Source organism: Rhinoderma darwinii, unplaced genomic scaffold, assembly GCF_050947455.1.
Source record: "Rhinoderma darwinii isolate aRhiDar2 unplaced genomic scaffold, aRhiDar2.hap1 Scaffold_66, whole genome shotgun sequence".
NCBI lineage: Eukaryota > Metazoa > Chordata > Amphibia > Anura > Rhinodermatidae > Rhinoderma > Rhinoderma darwinii.
The window spans coordinates 143,269-161,444 of record NW_027464216.1 but is presented as its reverse complement, the minus strand read 5'-3'; the positions used below and the strand labels follow the sequence as shown (position 1 = coordinate 161,444).

Genomic DNA, 18,176 nt, shown 5'->3' with positions numbered 1-18,176 from the left:
CAATCTACAAAATGACACAAAGTCATACAAAATATCTATATCAGCATTTAATGTTGTGTCCATTCATTTCAAGAACAAGATGACATTTCTTATCTCACTAGCAACTGTTCTTCACCTCCCCCTTCTCTTGTCACACTAGTTGATTCTAAATTATACCATATGGGAATTTACTATAAGGTCATTTGCAACATTAAAACAACTACTACTTCTATACCTCCCTTTGCTTTAAACTTTACTTTATAAAATATGAATTTCCTCTGACAACCTCCTGCACTTTTACTTCAGTGTATTAACATTACATACATTTGTAGGCTCTTTGTTGCTTTCTAAAAGATGCTACAATCCATCTACTCCAATCTGCTTTGTCATTTGACTCTGTGTGGTTCTGGATTTACAATCCCCTAGTAAATTTACACCATTTTAACAGGTGCTTGCTCACCCATATGCCATACCTCTATTGGCTGTTAGGGAAAGTCCCACACTACGTGTCTCCTACGTACACTCTGTATACACTATCCAACTGAGCCAAATTACAACCAACTAAACAATAATCCCACAAAGGATCTGCTCATTATATCATCTATATTTTTCCCGATCTAATCTTCCCGCTTTTCCCATTCCACATGCCTTCATTAACTGATTCGTTCCTTGCGTTGCCTTTTTACCTTCTCTTTCTGCTACTGCCTGTTTGGCTGTCAGTCCTTGTGGGTGCTCATCTCGTAATAGGAACACCAAGTTCCCCATAGTTATAAGTGGTCGCCTATGGGCAGACCCTAAGTTACGTAGGGGGTAATTTTCCTGATAGGTGAATTTTTTTCCTCACCTATTTTAGACAGTTACTTATCCCCTCGAAACTTCTTAATAGGAACACCAAGTTCCTCATGTGACTGTAAGTGGTGGCCTTTTTTGGCACACCCTAAGTAATTCAAGGGGTAAGTTTCCTGATAGGCAAATTTCTTTCTTGCCTATTTTCGACAGTTACTTATCCACTTGATACTTCTTATTTTGTTACAGATTTTAGCTACTGACAGATGAATTTCTTTCTCATCTATTTTAGACAGTTCTAGTTTCCGTACTTACTCTTCTACTCTGGCCAGAGGATCTTTCCCTTTCACAGTCCTTTTATAACTTTCCTCGTCTGAGACACCACTCAAGGAGATATCCTCCACACCATAACAGTAATATGACAAATATTCCTAATCCAAATAACAAGGCAAACGTAAAATCAAGCTGTTCTTTTGACATGCCGGATTATCAGATTGCAGAAAATTCTGGAATTTTGAGCTGAAAATCAGTGCATGATAATCTCCGCAAGTACCTCAATGCTGTACACACATTTTCGGTATTTTGCCGGATTATCAGATTTGCACAAAATTTTCGATTTCCGGACTAAAATTTAGCCTATCATAATCCCCGTAGTCACCTGAAGCATGTACACATGTTTTTGGTAATTTGCCGGATTATCGGAAGTTTTTTTCCAAAAACAATTTCCTTATTCTAAAATGCATTTGTGACACAAAACTGGGTTTCTACAACATTCATACAAATACTGTCATGGAGATCAGGCACTTTATCCTGAGGGTAGGATTACATATAGACTTGACCAGATTTTTACACTAAAAATACCCTCATGTGGCCCCTCTATTCCTCAGGAGTACTACCGGGAAGGTGACCTACCAGACAGGAAGGTGCAGAGCAGAGTTTGTAAGAATTAAAGGCATGGTGTCGCCCCAAAAACATGTTTTTTTTTTAAAATTTAAACATTTAGTGTGTGGGTGATTAAACATTGTTCAAATTTTTTTTATTTTTTTCGCGAGTCAGGAAATATTATAAATTTTTTCAAATTTTTCAAAATTTATAATACTACCCATTTTTGGTCACTAGATGGAGCTGTTTGGAGCTAGTTCCCAAAATTGCAGCATTGCAACATTGGGTTAAAAGCTATCGCTCTAGTGAGCGCTCAGCATCCCCCCCTCCTTTATCCTGGCTAGTGCCGGGATAAACGAGGGGTTTGAAAGGTTTAACCTGCTACACTGTGTGTCGCCATTTTTTGAGGTAACTCACAGTGTAGTAGGTTTACATGCAGTAGTAAACACACACAAACACTAACATACATTGAAATCGCTTACCTGCTCCTGCCGCCGCGGCCCGTCCGCTCCCTTTGCTGCCGCTGTTCCATGTGCACTTGTCCGGAAGCCGCGACCGGAAGTAGTAATATTACTGTCCGGCCGCGACTTCCGGTCCACAGGAAAATGGCGCCGGACGGCGCCAATTTCGAATAGGACTGTGTGGGAGCGGCGCATGCGCAGTTCCCACACAGACGCCGTACACGGCAGTCAATGGGACGGGAGCCGTTCGCAGTCCCTATGGGACTGTGGCTGCCGTATTCCATGTCTGTGTGTGTCGTTAATCGACACACACAGAAATGGAACAAAAAATGTCAGCCCCCATAGGGAAGAAAAAGTGTGAAAATAAGAAACAGTAAAACACAAACACACAAATGAAAATAAACGTTTATATTAAGGCACTAACATCTTTAACATATAAATAAAACATTTGTGATGACACTGTTCCTTTAAGTCTTCTTACCTTGCTGCAGCAGTGGTCTGCACGTTCCTTCGTCCGGGTGGTCGCCATTCAAGTCCCGGGAGATCCCCTAGGTGGGGTGCCGTCCTTCTGGTCAAGTCCCTGTTCGGGCGCCATTTTCTGTGATCGCAATGAGGTCACGTTACGCCTTGATCTCCATGCAGGTTCAAATCAGGTGGGGGGGACGAGCTCGGAGAAGCAACAGATACACTGAGACGTTTCTCATGGTAAAAATACTTCTGACTTTATTTGCAGAGACACAGAGTTTATATAGTAAAAATATCACATGACTACGTGCAGACACACATGAATCATTTACATTCTTGTGGTTTCTTCCCTTGTGATTTATGTCACAATGTACATTGTTCTTATCTCTAGTTGTTAATCTGGTACCTGGTCCTTATCTTATCTTGGCTGTATGCACAGAACTCGAACAACAAGCATCAAACAACAAACATCAAACAACAAACATCAAACAGACTCCTTCGTGTCTGGTAAGTACTTGTAGGGCCCCAATTTCTACTATCTAAAGAATGTCTGCAAATCCATTCCATTACCTTTCCCAGAATATATTCTAATACATGTTTTCTCTTCAGCATTGCACTCATTGAGGTCCCAGATACATTATACATATATTTATTCCATAACACTACCCCTTTAACTTCATAACATTGCTGGTTGCACATGCCCTAGTACAGGGGTCAGCACTCCAGCACTCCAGCTATTGTGAAACTACAACTCCCAACATGCACTGGCAGCCAAAGACTTTATTATCTATTATTCTATCCACATGCTGTCAGGCCATGCTGGGAATTGTAGTTCTACAACAGCTGGAGTTCAGAAGGATGATGACCCCCATTTTCTATCCCTATCCCGCTGTGTTCATCACGCTGTCCTCTGTGATGCTATGGCTACGCTCGGTACTCCGAGACAATCTGATGTCTCACAGACACCGAGAATGTGCAGCTGCATCCCCCTCCTCTTCCTCCGCTATTTCTTCTATTTTCTGTATTCCTGCAAATATTTTGAGGACTTTTACGTTTTCTGAACATATACAGAGAGCCTGCAGGCAGGGAAGGTCACTGTGAGGGGGGGGGGGGGGGGGGGGAGGGGACATGTTACTTTCCACTAATAAGATGTATTACATTCTTATCCCGATCGTGTCTCGCTGACCCAGGTGCACGGTTTGGTTTCCATTACTGTCGGCCAAGACGTGGCCTCTTTATAGAGACTTTTGAAGCTGGAGTTTTCTGTTACCACCTGCAGCACTGACCCAGTCATACACAACCTCGGGGACAGATCTGCTTATTCTTGGGCGTGAGAACAGGAAGCAAATTCTTCTATATTTTTACGGCGCTGGGAACACAGGCTGGTGAATTGCCAAGTGTACATTGTGCCAGTGTGAGACAAGATTTTCTGTAGTAGGAGGGAGAATTTTACTGGAGGCTCTATTAAATGGAGACTTTTATACAGTATTTTGTATTAACCTTGTGCATGCTGGGCAGATCTGATATTCTCAAATTAATTCACCTGCACCAAATTCCTAATTCCCCAATAAAATATCAAATAATACCCGGTTTTCCATAGACCCTAAGTGGTATCTAAGGCCTGATTTACACGAGCGTGTGCATTTTGCGTGCGCAAAAAACGCTGCGTTTTGCATGCGCAAAAGGCACATAACAGCTCCGTGTGTCATCAGTGTATGATGCGTGGCTGCGTGATTTTCTCGCAGCCGCCATCATTATGACACTCCGTTTGGATGTTTGTAAACAGTAAAGCACGTGGTGCTTTTCTGTTTACATTCAGAGAATGACAGCTCTTGCGCGAATCACGCAGTTCGCATGGAAGTGCTTCCGTGCGGCATGCGTGGTTTTCACGCACCCATTGACTTCAATGGGTGCGTGATGCGCGAACAGCGCACAAAGAAAGGACATGTCGTGAGTTTTACGCAGCGGACTCACGCTGCGCAAAATTCACGCACTGTATGCACTGCCCCATAGCCTAATATAGGTGCGTACGACACGCGTGAAAAGCACGCGCATCGCACGTGCGTATATTACGCTCGTGTACATAATAGACTTGAGTTCAATTTAACCTTTTGAAGCCTTTCCTTTTTCATTTTTACATTTTTCTAATACACTGTCAGTGCGTCAGTCTTCACTGTTGTTTTGGCATTCTATTCATAAATATGAAAATTATTGACACTGTTCATGGCATGAAAAAGAATCAGAAAACCTGCTGTCTGTTTGTAGGGAACTCCTTAGTTTAAGAGAAGTGCAAAAATTGATGCTGATTTCATAATCTTTATAGGGTATGAAGCTCCATTTTTCCTGTTGCAGAGCAAAAAATCTCAGATTTCTGTTCACACAGCTATGGGGTTATATATGATACATTTCGGTCTTCTGCAGCCACCACTAGGGTGAGTTTGTTAAAGATCTATTTATTATGCAATTTAATAGTAGGTGTATGTAGGGAGGGCCCCCTAGTGGTGGCTGCAGGCACACATAATTTTACTATTTAAAGGATAACTACACGTTCAACAAACTTCTGACATGTAAGAAGTTTTGATTGGTAGGGGACTCAGCACTGAGAACCCCACCAATCGCTAAAACGAAGCAGCTGAAGCGCTCATGTGAGCGCTGTGTCACTTGGTTTCTGTTCGGCTCTTTCTGGAAAGCTGTTGTATCTGAGTACGGGCTCATAGACTTCCGGAAAAAGCTGAACAGAAATGAATCGGCTGAGCGCTCACACGAGCCCTTCTGCCGCTCCGTTTTACCGATTTGGTGGGGGTCTCAGTGCATGTACCCCCACCAATCAAAACATGTGACATGTCAGAAGTTTATTGAACATTTAGTTACACTTTAACTCTATGGCTGTGTGAAGGTAAGTGAAAGGGGTTGTATTCAATTGAATTAGAGCAGAGTTGCAGTACTGCAGCACGGCCACTATAGCCACGGAGCCATCTGCTTCTGACACCGGCCACTGCACAACATCTGGCGCCCGGAGGCAGCCTGGACAGCTGATAGGTGCGGTGTCGGACCCCCACCGATCATATGATGATAACCTATCCTGTGGATAGGTCATCAGTATGAAAAAACACCCCGTTCCTGGACAACCCCTTTAACGATTTGAGGCTCTTTATAAGAAAAATAAAAAAACGTAGTCCTAAACCCTATAAAATAAATAACCAAATAAATCAGCACAGAATTATAGAATTATTAAAAATAAATCCTACACTTTAATCAGCGTCTTCCATTTTAAGAGCTGCTTGTATCTATTGTTCAATTTCTTGGCCCCTTGAGAAGTGATCAGAAAGTGATGACCAGTCCTGCTTATCTTTATTACTATCCTCCCTTCACAGCTCCCAAAATAAATGGTTCAGGGTGGAGATGACCTTCCAGAGCCAGCGATCTCTACACAAAGAGCGCTATTTTTCATTCCGCAATAGAATTGAAAAATGATTTACCAAAGCCAGAGGTCGGCGCACCCCTTCCAGCGTTCACTTGTCGATCAGCAGTTGCACTTGGTCCCATAGGGTTTGGGTGGATTCATGGGCCGTCTAGCGGGATAGGTAATCGGCTTATCTTCCCTGGGCAGATGGTTCTGCTTTCTAAAAGGAAATTGTCCCCGGCAACCTGTCGTGTTCTGGGCCAGACTGTGTCAAAGGGGAAAATCCTGATTTATAATCCACTGTATTCTCCTCAACCATTGAGATGTGAAGCTCCATGGAGACTGAACAATTCTCTGTGTCCGGGATCACAATGACCACATTATCATCTGCCCCTGACCATCTACTCCCTCTAATACGGTCTAGTTCAAGGCTGATAAGGGACGGTTCTGTGTTGCTTTTTTATTTGACATATCACAATCATTCATCTGGTATTATAAAAATGTGTCCCCCCCCCCCCCCCAGCTTGACCGCCACTCTATTTAAAATCCTCAAGTTTTCGGACCACCGTTCTCTCAATCGGTTGGGAATCCCGGCGTTGGGGCCCCCAGTGATCTGACAATTCTCATCTATCCTATGGATAGGTAATAATTGTCAATTCTGGGAATACCACTTTAATTGAGATGCTCTGAATATTCTTATAGCTGGCATAGTGTCTTAGGGTATGTTCACACACAAACTCAAAAACGTCTGAAAATACGGAGCTGTTTTCAAGGGAAAACAGCTCCTGATTTTCAGACGTTTTTTAAGCCACTCGCGATTTTCGCTGCGTTTTTCACGGCCGTTTTTGGAGCTGTTTTCAATAGAGTCAATGAAAAAACGCTCCAAAAACGTCCCAAGAAGTGTCCTGCACTCCTTTTGACGAGCCGTTATTTTACGCTCCGTGTTTTGACAGCAACGCATAAAATAAAACGCCCGAATTACATCTGAAACCACTGCGTGTGAACATACCCTTAGAAGTCCAACACACTGAAATGTAATGGGTTGTATGGACTGTATTATAGTCCAGAGCTGCATTCACGATTCTGCTAATTGTCAATGGAATGAGTCAACAAGCTTGTCGACAGACCCACCCCTGAGGGTAATTGACGGACGTATTTCGGCCGCAAGTACCGGACCAAACACATTGCAGGGAGCCGGGCTCCTAGCATCATAGTTATGTACGACGCTAGGAGTCCCTGCCTCACTATAGGACAACTGTCCCATACTGAAAACATGATTACAGTACGGGACAGTTGTCCTACAGCGAGGCAGGTACTCCTAGCATCGTACATAAGTATGATGCTAGGAGCCCGGCTCCCTGCACTGTGTTCGGTCCGGTACTTGCAGCCGAAATACGTCCGTCAATTACGGACGTAATTAGTGTGTGTGCACATACCCTGACAGTTTAGCTCCTATAATACAATTGAGCAGTTAGTCTTCTCTACATCAGATCCTGGTATAAGATGACCCTTCCCAGAGTGTAAATCACTATAGGCTCTACAGCAATCTCTGTGCAGACACTGAGCTGACAAGTGGTAGTCTGCAGAATTATGAATGCAGCTCTGGACTATAATACAGGTTGTAATTCAGATTGGTTGGACTTCAGAATTTAGCATATCCTATTTTCCTGAAAAGTTTAGGGATTTGGATTAGGATCTTTGCCAATGTGCCTTCTGAGAGGTTTCTGACAGAGATCAGCATTGACTCCGCTGGTTATTCTATATAGTACAGAGGTGCCTCTTACTTCCTGAGTGAAATTGCGTCCCCTACTTTCCAAATTGAAGATGAGAAGATTCAGGGATGTCTGCCAAGTCCCCTGCAGTCAGAGAAGGGTCCTGTCTGAGGTGAACTTCTCATCTTGCCGCATGGATGGTGCACCCCTGTCTGCACAGTAATTATTCAGCAGAGGTTTTGGTGCAATGTAGAGAATTTGGGATTAGATGCCTTTGTACTAAACACTAAATATGTTTTTTTCTGCAGAGCTTCTATGGCTATGGCGATTTGTTCAGCGAGACGTGGAAAGCTTTTACAGATTACGAAGTTACACACTTGAAAACGTACGATTCTAAACGGGTAAGATGTTCCAAATGTATTTCTCTTTGTTGTTTTATCATTTTTAAAGTTTTTTTTGTTTTATAGTTTATTGTTGTTTTAATGAAAAGTTTGGTAACTTTATAATATACTTGCTGCTTCAGTTCTTCCCCATTTTTTTTTAAGATCCCTGCTTACTGTCAGTGAATAGGAATATTCTCGTTTACATCCAAAAGCTGAAACCTCATGGTATGTAACTGACACAGGTGCAGGGCTATTTCATTGTACCAGAGCTTTCTCTTGTAATAAGCCATCCTGCTGTGCCATCTAGATGTGATCATAACAGGTTTTCAGCCTCTGGATGTTTACTGTTTTCATTCACTGAAAGCAAGGAAAGACCATGAAAATGAAGAAGAATTGAAATACAAAGTACTGTAGAAAGTTGCTGATTTTCAGCAGGAAGACAGCAGAGAACGTTAAAAAATGCCACAGTGATCAGGCCATGGAGGGTCCGGACAAAACAGAAATGTTAAATTACCATTCCAAGGATATCCTACTATTTTGAGTTTACAGCTCCTATTCAGTCCTATGTGTCTCCATGGTTACAGGCTACAAGTAAACGCTCTGTAGTTGGATCCTGCAGTCATATTGCAATCCATCTGTCCCCTACTTGCTTGCATATACTTGGCAGGAACAGCAAGAAGTAGGGGACAGTTATTTGCAGGATCTGACAGCACATTGTTTGTTTGTAGTCTGTAACCATGGAAACACAATTCTTCATTGGAGCTGTAGATCCAAAACATTAGGAGATTTTAAATCAAGACTATTTGCAATGTTAATTCATTTTTTATTTTGCATGCAATGGGGGAAATTAATATTAATGGTTACAAAGGTGGACAAGTGACTGTTTTTAATTTAAAGGGGAAGTGCTCTATAATCACGAGCATGCGTGACTGCCAGTAATGTGTGTTATCTGTATTTTGCACTAAAAAATTGCAACTGCTCCAATTGGGAATGGTGATGTATAAAACAAAGTTAGGGCATGACCACACGTGGCGGATTTCCTCCGCAACTGTCCGCATCAATGCCGCACAGAATCTGCGTTGCACATTCTGCTGCGGATCTGCACAAAATGTGCAGTAAATTGATGCGGACTAGCTGCTGCGGACTGCGGGAAAAGTGCTTCCCTTCTCTCTATCAGTGCAGGATATCAGTGCAGGATAGAGAGAAGGGACAGCACTTTCCCTAGTGAAAGTAAACGAATTTCATACTTACCGGCCGTTGTCTTGGTGACGCGTCCCTCTTTCGGCATCCAGCCCGACCTCCCTGGATGACGCGCCAGTCCATGTGACCGCTGCAGCCTGTGCTTGGCCTGTGATTGGCTGCAGCTGTCACTTAGACTGAAACGTCATCCTGGGAGGCCGGACTGGAGACAGAAGCAGGGAGTTCTCGGTAAGTATGAACTTATATTTTTTTACAGGTTGCTGTATATTGGGATCGGTAGTCACTGTCCAGGGTGCAGAAACAGTTACTGCCGATCGCTTAACTCTTTCAGCACCCTGGACAGTGACTATTTACAGACGTCTCCTAGCAACGCTCCCGTCATTACGGGAGCCCCATTGACTTCCTCAGTCTGGCTGTAGACCTAGAAATACATAGGTCCAGCCAGAATGAAGAAATGTCAAGTTAAAAAAGCAAGACGCATCCGCAGCACACATAACATGTGCATGACAGCTGCGGACTTCATTGCGGAAAATTAGAATCTCCATTGAAGTCAATGGAGAAATTCCGCCATGAGTCCGCCACTGCTCCGCAACAGACAGAGCATGCTGCGGACACCAAATTCCGCTCCGCAGCCTATGCTCCGCAGCGGAATGTTACGCATCGTCTAAACGAACACTTCTAAATAGAAGTGGAAGTCAATGCAGAAACGGCTCCGCTGCGGATTAACGCTGCGGAGAGTCCGCAGCGGAATTTAAGTGAAATTCCGCCACGTGTGAACCCAGCCTTAGACTTGGGGGTCATTAGTCATGTTTTTCTGGACATATTTGGTAATATCCCCTTTTGTATTTATGTTCTGCTTTAAGGACGCTGTGTTTGTGCTACTGCCCAGAATGAGATACGGGTTATTTTACAACACGCCGCTGGTAAGCTCGTTATCCGGAGATGTGACGGGTGACAGAAGAAGTATTGTTTGAAGACAGGAGATGCGTGCTTTATTAGTGCAGTCAATTTCAGCGCTTTTTCTTTCTCTAGATCTCAAATTGCCGCAGCACGGGATTGTTCAGAGCGTTTTCACAACATGTGCTTTTCCGGCTGAATATTTCCCAGGAAACTTTAAAGGTGCGCTATAAATCAACATGAGGGTTTGTTCCCGGGCACAGTTCATTACAGTCATATATATATATATATTTTTTTTCTTTTTTAAAGCCTTCTGTAGGATAAAGTAGAGCGCCACCATTCTCGTAAATTATATATGTATACAATTATTCATAGCCTGCCAACAATATATGCAGTACTTTTTCTTTTGTCAGACTGTTCAGGAACATATAACGTTAGATGGGAGGCCGGAGACTATAAAAGAGGTGCTGTCCTTATTGCTGCATTCCTCTATTGAAGCGAATGGGCCATCAGGCCTTGTACCCACTTTTATGCCCTTATTTGCATAGCCCTCGGTGCAATAAAAATGGAATAAGAGTCGGTAACTTCTAAACTGATGCAACATGAAAGCCAGTCTGGTTACAAGCTGATCCAATGATTTCTTCCAGTGCAGTCTTCGGCATACCTGACCCCTACTGGTGGGTATTGAGAAAGGCACTTGAAGTGGGGAAAAGCATAAAGATTACATATACAAGATTAGAAAATAATGGCTGCTATTAAAACAGCGCCATCTTGTCCACAGGCTGTGTCTGGTATTGCAGCTCATTCAAGTTCATGGAGCTGAAGTGCAATACCAGGCACAGCCCATAGACGAGTGGTGTTTTTTTTTTTTGTCTTGCAAAAAATGTCATTTGACCACAACGTGTCAATAGATCCATTATTAACTGATTTACTTTCATTTTGGCTCTAGGAGGAGAAAATTCGAGTCACCATTCTTATACGCAGCACAGAGTTTCGAAAAATACTGAACTTAGATGAGGTAATCATTACCTTTCTGTGGGTGGCGATGCCCTGGGGTCATTTCTAACCACAGACGCTTCGTCTTTGCTCTGTGATCATCGGAAATAACATTGTGGCAACGAGTCTCACAGGAAATCCGTAAAATAAAAATACAAATTAGCCAAATGGATAATAACGCTAAACATATTTCTTACTGATGTTCTCCCTCAGCTGGTCCATGCCTTGAAGTCTGTCCCTCAAGTCACTGTGGTGGATTACAAATATAGGTACGTAATATTATGTTTATAATATCCGAGAACGAGCTGATAATGCTTATCCAAGGTGAAATACACTGCGGGACGAATCCTAAATGAGGCCACGTGATCTGGAACCCCATATGTGAATAATAGATGGTCGGTCCGTTGATGAAAGGTGAAGTTTCATGAGGACATTAGGGCATCTAGACTTCACTTTGGACCCCTTCTATGAGCCAGAGCCGGCCCGTCTATGTATTACGTGGTCGGCCACTCATTTTAATGTAATACTACATTTTCCCGGCAGAGACCTCTGTAGGGGAAATATCTGTCCGGATGCCGATAACCGCAGATCACTGGGGGTTTCTAAATCTGTTGCCGTACAGCAGGTTTTTCACCAGGATTTTTATATATTTTGTTGCATTAAAGGGATATTTCTACAGAACACATTTATAGCATATCCATAGGACAACATATAATTGGCCGCTTACAGACCTGCGACCGACTACAATGTGGAAATCCGTGCACATTCACAGCCCCATTCTCCCTGCAGTGGCCAGTTCGCTCCTACACGTAAACTGAGACCATGGGATCCCATTCTCCTAACAGCTGGGGGTCCAAGAAGTGGGGTGTAGTCCTATGGATATGCCATAAATGTATCTTATTGAAATACCCATTGAATTTTATATTTTGCCTCTACACACCTTCAAGGGCCTGCTGTAGGGATTGTCAGGGTCCCAGTGGTCAAACCTCCACCAATCAGTAAGTACTACTTTGCTGAGACTGCTATTTGCAAGAAAACACCTTACAGGATAGGTGATAATTTTCTCATCGCTGGGGGCTCCACCGAACACTCGTTCTTCCTCACTGCTGAACCGCAGGAGGACATTAAATGTAGCGGTGGTCGAACATGCGCTGCCGCTCTATTCAAAGTCTATGGGAATGACCGAATCAGCCGAGTACAGCTGTTCCCATTATTTTCATAGACCGTGAATGAAGCGGCAGGCGCATGCTCGATCGCTGATCCATTCAAGCTCATCCTCACTGAAGGGGGTGCGGTGAGGAGGATCTATGGGTCTGGGACCCCCGTTCTCATGATTGAAGGGGTTCCTAGCAGTGGTGTCCCCAGCGATCAGAAAATCGTCACCTGACCTGTGGATAGGTGATAATTTATGATTCTGGGTAAACACAATAAGACCGTAAAGGACAAGTTTTATTAATTACCGTTATCAGGACATTGGTTCCTTCAGTCATAACAGATTGAGCACTATACAGTGAATGTCCGCCCTTCAACCATTTTGTTATTGTAATCTAAACAGGTCCAAAATGATGCTGATTATTTCTTAAAGAGTAACTAAACGTTCAACAAACTTCTCACATGTCATAGTTTCACGTCAGAAGTTTTGATTGGTTGGGTGTCTGAGCACTGAGACCCCCACCAATCGCTAAAATGAAGCGGCAGAAGCGCTAAGCAGGTTCATTTCTGTTTGGCTTTTTCCGGAAAGCCGATGTAGCGGTGTACGGGCTCATAGACTTTCTATTGAGTCTGTACACCGCTACATCGATTTCCAGAAAGAGCCGAACAGAAATGAAGGGGCTGAACGCTCACACGAGAACTTCTGCCGCTTCGTTTTAGCGATTGGTGGGGGTCTCAGTGCTTGGACCTCCACCAATCAAAACTTCTGACATGTCACTATGACATGTCAGAAGTTTGAACATTTACTTACCCTTTAATATATATTAATGGTGTTTTTTCTGATACAAAGCTCCAAATCCCCTGCAAAGACATAATATTTTTTTATTTTCACTTTCTTTTTCATTTTAAATTCTTTATTAAATATCAATAAAAGAAAACAAACATTATCGTATCCAGTACTTACAGACACCATGACACTTTAACAAGTTGTGTAGACAACTCCTTCAGACAACATATCAATTCGACTGCGCTATTGATGCTGCCAAAAAAACGGAAACCTTAAGGAACGGAGACAAACGGAAACCATTAGCAACGGAAGCGTTACCATTGAAATCACTGGTAAGGCTAACGGAAAGCTATGGTTTCCGTCTGGTTTCCGATCGTGGGTTCTCCTGACGGAAAGGTTTGACGGAACCACGAATGGAACCCCGAGGCAGATGTGAACGAAGCCTCACTTCAATGGAGGTTTACTGCAATACCAGACACAACCTATGGACAGGTGTGGCGCTATTTCTGGGAAAAAGCAGCCATGATTTTCTAATCCTGTATAACCCCTCTCTGTCTATGTAGCAATTTGAAGTTCTAAAAGGCAATGTATTGATAGTTCTCTCCATAACTGCAAACCCTTCATTGTATGTTTCTCTAGATCTCTTGGATTCCTTGAACAGCTGAAGATCACACATAACTCTGACATATTTATTGGGCTTCACGGGGCCGCACTGACTCATTTACTCTTTTTACCAATCTGGGCAGTTATATTTGAGCTGTAAGTCATTGTCTGTGTTCTCGTGTGTAATATGGTTGCCTCTCCTAGAATGTCTTCTCCTTTTGCATTAGGAAATTGCATGACTAGCAATTCCTTCATATATTGTTATTGTCATCGTCTTCTATTCGGGTGAGGGGCCCTGTGCTGCAAATACAGGGAGTGTGAGTCCCTGAAGGGTCCTGATTGGATTGGATTGTGAGTCCCTGAAGGGTCCTGATTGGATTGCACCAGTTTGTAAAGGGAGAGTTTTCCATAACAACATTATCTTTAAGAATTACTATGTGTGTCTGACTGCAGAAAGTCGGCCTTCATTGCTATACTAGACAATCCTTAATGTCTATTGCGCAACAACTAGTGGCGTACCTACTGTAGAGGCAGGCCCTATGACCACGCTAACGGGCCCATGGTAAAAGAGGGCCCGGAACTGAACAACTTCTGCGGCTTCCTTTAAAACACTGTCTCAGTGTTTACTTGCAGCCACCACTAGGGGGAGCTCACTGCATATAGATTTATACAACTCCCATTGAGTTCAATACATATACAGTGAGCTCCCCCTAGTGGCGGTAGGGGAAGCAGGGAATTTGGAGTTTGTGAAAAGCAGAGCCCCAACCCCTATTTTCAAAAGAACAGTGAACATTAACTTAAAAAAAAAAATAGTTGGAGCTTTCAGTAGGGGGGAGGGAATTCTGAATTTAGATATGGGGCACTATATGGTTTCTGTGTATGCCCCTGATGATGACATTATACTAATGGTCCTGTTGGTGCAAATGTTTCAGCAGTACAGCTTTTAGAGCTAGTTTTTTTTTTTTAAGCAAGCGTGCTGATCTGTCCATATATTCACATTTCTAGAAATGGCCTACCATGACGACACAGAATGGAATTTTCAATAAATATTTATAGACTTTAAAAATAAAAGCTAAGTTCTTTTCCCACGAGTCATTTGTGCAAGGTCAGCTCGGCATTCACGCAGCCCATATCTGTATGTGGATTATCAGAATCTGCGTATACCAGCGTCCATTAATCACAATGACAATGTCCCAGATCCTTTAGTACATGTGCACCTCTGACTTGGTGTATTAGTAATCTTACCCTATTAATCTTATTTTAAGGGCACTTCAGAACAGAAGGGTTATATCAAATATTTAGAATAGGCATGATGAGAATTTTACGTGTTGTATTGATACACATAGCATTTAATATACAAGACAAAACGTATAGAACCGCTAATTTTGAGAATTTTAGGAAGATTGCAGGACCAACCTTTGCCATTATGTATTTGTATCGAAATTCATGCATGGTAAACACGTGGCTTTGCAGTATAATAGCCATTTTTGTTTTTGCAAAACTCATTCAGTGGGTGCGTGGCATAACTAATGCACCTCCAGCATACGTTGCGCTGTGCGCCCTCTAGAGGGGTGAATGGGTAAAATGTTGCCTTTAGATTCAGGCATGTTAGTAGCGAATAATGCAAAGTACAAGTGTGAACAGGGCAGATAATAGTTTTGTCTTCTACCATATTATTGCATGTGTTTACCCTGCAAGGGGCGCCGTTGCGTAGAATACTGTACATGTGTGATCTTCTTTCCCTAGGTATAATTGTCAGGATGAGAGGTGTTACTTGGACTTGGCTCGACTTCGAGGAATTCACTACATCACATGGGAGAAAGCAGATAAAATTTTCCCTCAGGACAAGGTAAGTCCTGCTCACGATACCAGGGGTATTACCCGATCAGAGGGTTTACATTAAAAATGACTCATTTAGCCAGCTGAGGTCTTGTTAAGGGCTGATATACCATAGAGAAAGCCTAAGCAGCTGCTATGGGGCCCTAAGAGAAAGGGGGCCCTGGGTTGGTTGGTCCCATCTCTTCGCTACTGGGTGTCGAGAACCTGTGTAGGACTCCCCTCTCCAGAGGAACTGAATTTTTAGCAGCAGGAGAGTGGGCATTGGCCCAAGTGTCATGGAAAGGATGTGGAGGGGAAACAAACTGTTCTTTTTGTCCTGGGTGGCAAAACCAGCACCATATTAAGGGCCCATTTCGATCTTTGCTATGGGGTCTGCTTTCTTCTATGTTTCATTGACAACATTTTTGCTGCTCATGACCATGGACAGATATTTTTTTATCTCCTGCAAGTAAATGACGGTTTCTATTGTAGGACAGCATGCAGAGATCTTAAAACCGGGAGAAACTGATACATAAAGTATATTGGAAAATTATATAATTTTTGATTATACAAAGAATAAGGGTCAGTTCACACGTTGCGTAAATACTATGGGTTTTCTGCAACGGAATTCGTTGCGGAAAATCCACAGCGTAATACGGTAGCGGCAAAGTGGATGAGATTTAAACAAATCTTTCCGCTGTGTCACTTTACGCAGCGTATTCGCCCTGTGTGAACTCAGCCTAAAATTTATTTGCAGAAACCGAATACCCCTTTTTAATTTTTGAGTAGTGATTTTACGAGAATATTCGGACATAAAGCCCTCGCTGTTGTGTGTTACTCCCCGCACGTTCACATGGTGTCGCTCTTGACTCTTTCTATTCACACTTTTTTTTTTTTGTTAGATTATATTGTTCTCTCCCATTATTAGGCTTCTTCCATTGAGTTGTGACACATTTCAGGCTGTGGCAGGATCAAAAGTAAATTAATTGGTCATTAGTTCAACCTGTCAATAATTCTCCCCCGTGTCCCATGTAGAAAAAAAAAAAGATCAATATGTCCTGGGGGCTTTAAATGAAAGTTGTTTTCTGTAACCAGAATTACCTAATTAACTTGTCCTTCAATGGAGAGAATAACGTGCCCGAGAATGACAAAGCTTGTTATGCCGTCTAATTAAGGGACATCACCCGACTTTGGGAGAACACCCAAAATTCACCAATTACGCCTTCGATGTTGCGGAATTTTTCCGGCTGGTCAGCACTGCGGCAGAGTACGTGTCTCGTCATCCTGAGTGGCCGCTCCGAAGAGGTCGTGATGAACTGTAATCGTAAAAAGAAGGAATTACCTCGAAGAATATGTCCTCGGTTCTATTTTATAACATAATAAATTATTTATTTATTATAAAAAAGTTTTTTTAATTATAATTGTTGCAATTTGGTGAGTTTGAAGTAAATGCATTAAATCCATTTTAGCTTGTATTTACCAGTTTTTATCATTTTCTTTTATTTTTTTGCTCCCCTCACGTTCATTCATCCAGAACAGGCAGTATTGTACATGCGTTATTTTCTACACAGGCCGAAATCCAACATGCATCAGTAAAATTCATAACCATTTTCCTAAAGTACAGCAGATAGGTCAAAAAAATCCACTTACCTATAAGTTGTAACTAAAGGGATTGTCTCCTCTCGACAACCAATCCCCATTTTGCCTATTAGGCCCTATTGACGTCATAGAGGGATGGTACCCTGCTCGAGACCCCTTATATGATCTAGAACAGAGAGCTTCTGACAAGCTGACTGACCCAGTCATCCATGTATCACAAGGAAGGCCATTCATTTGATTGGCTAGATGTAATACTTAATTTCACCTGTAGTGGCCGCTGCCGGGGAAGTGAGCAGCCGACGTTAACCTCTCTTAGCAAAATCTGCTACGTGTCGGGGAGCCAGACCCACTCTCATAGTAATGAGACGACACAACCCCTCTAAATATTTTGTGCTAGATTTACCATTGGTCCTGTATCATCCAGTGGCTTTAGAACCATTGAGAGATATGAGCACATGACCACGACCGTTGTGTTTATCTGCCCCATAGGATTTAATAAGGGGGAGGGGTGCCTTTTTTGTATTTTTTTTTAAGGTTTCTATTCAGAAAAAAACTATATTAAAAAAAAAAATCTTCCAATTTCATGTTTTTAACAAGTCCTGGATTCAGCTCTGTCCGATAATATATACGTATAGCTAAAAAAAACACTTATGGGAGGCTGGTTATATGATTATTATTGGTCGATTTTGTAATAAACAATTATAAATCATGTTTTTATTAAGTGGAAATCATTTTGTAAAATGAAAAAACTTCCTAAAAAAGTGATTGTTTTGTAAGACATCTTTGTGAATAAAGCATGATTAAATGGTAACAAAAACGTCATAGTGACGTGTCAGAAGTTTTGATCGGTGGGGGTCTGAGCACAGAGCCCCCCACCGATTGCTAAAAAGAAGCGGCAGAAGTGCTACGGTGAGTTCTGAGCTGCTTCGTTTCTGATTGGCTTTTCTCGGAAAGCCAAGCAGTTGGTGTACGGCCTCATAGACTTTCTATTGTGACCGTACACCAATTTCTCATCTTGCCGACAAAAGCCGATCAGAAACTAAGTGGCTCAGC

The 18,176-nt window shown here is 42.5% G+C and overlaps 1 protein-coding gene across 1 annotated transcript in view; it reads left to right on the top strand.

Annotated features, from left to right (window-relative positions):
* Positions 1-16,929, top strand: part of LOC142728038 (EGF domain-specific O-linked N-acetylglucosamine transferase-like) — a 62,764-nt gene extending 45,835 nt beyond the window's left edge. The window contains exons 9-17 of the mRNA XM_075849078.1: positions 2,965-3,080; positions 7,997-8,089; positions 10,135-10,194; positions 10,304-10,390; positions 11,118-11,186; positions 11,378-11,433; positions 13,743-13,862; positions 15,453-15,555; positions 16,700-16,929. Coding sequence (XP_075705193.1) covers positions 2,965-3,080; positions 7,997-8,089; positions 10,135-10,194; positions 10,304-10,390; positions 11,118-11,186; positions 11,378-11,433; positions 13,743-13,862; positions 15,453-15,555; positions 16,700-16,846 — 851 coding nt within the window. The 3' untranslated portion in view covers positions 16,847-16,929. The remainder of the gene's footprint in view (positions 1-2,964; positions 3,081-7,996; positions 8,090-10,134; positions 10,195-10,303; positions 10,391-11,117; positions 11,187-11,377; positions 11,434-13,742; positions 13,863-15,452; positions 15,556-16,699) is intronic.
* The last annotated feature ends 1,247 nt before the right edge of the window (positions 16,930-18,176 follow it).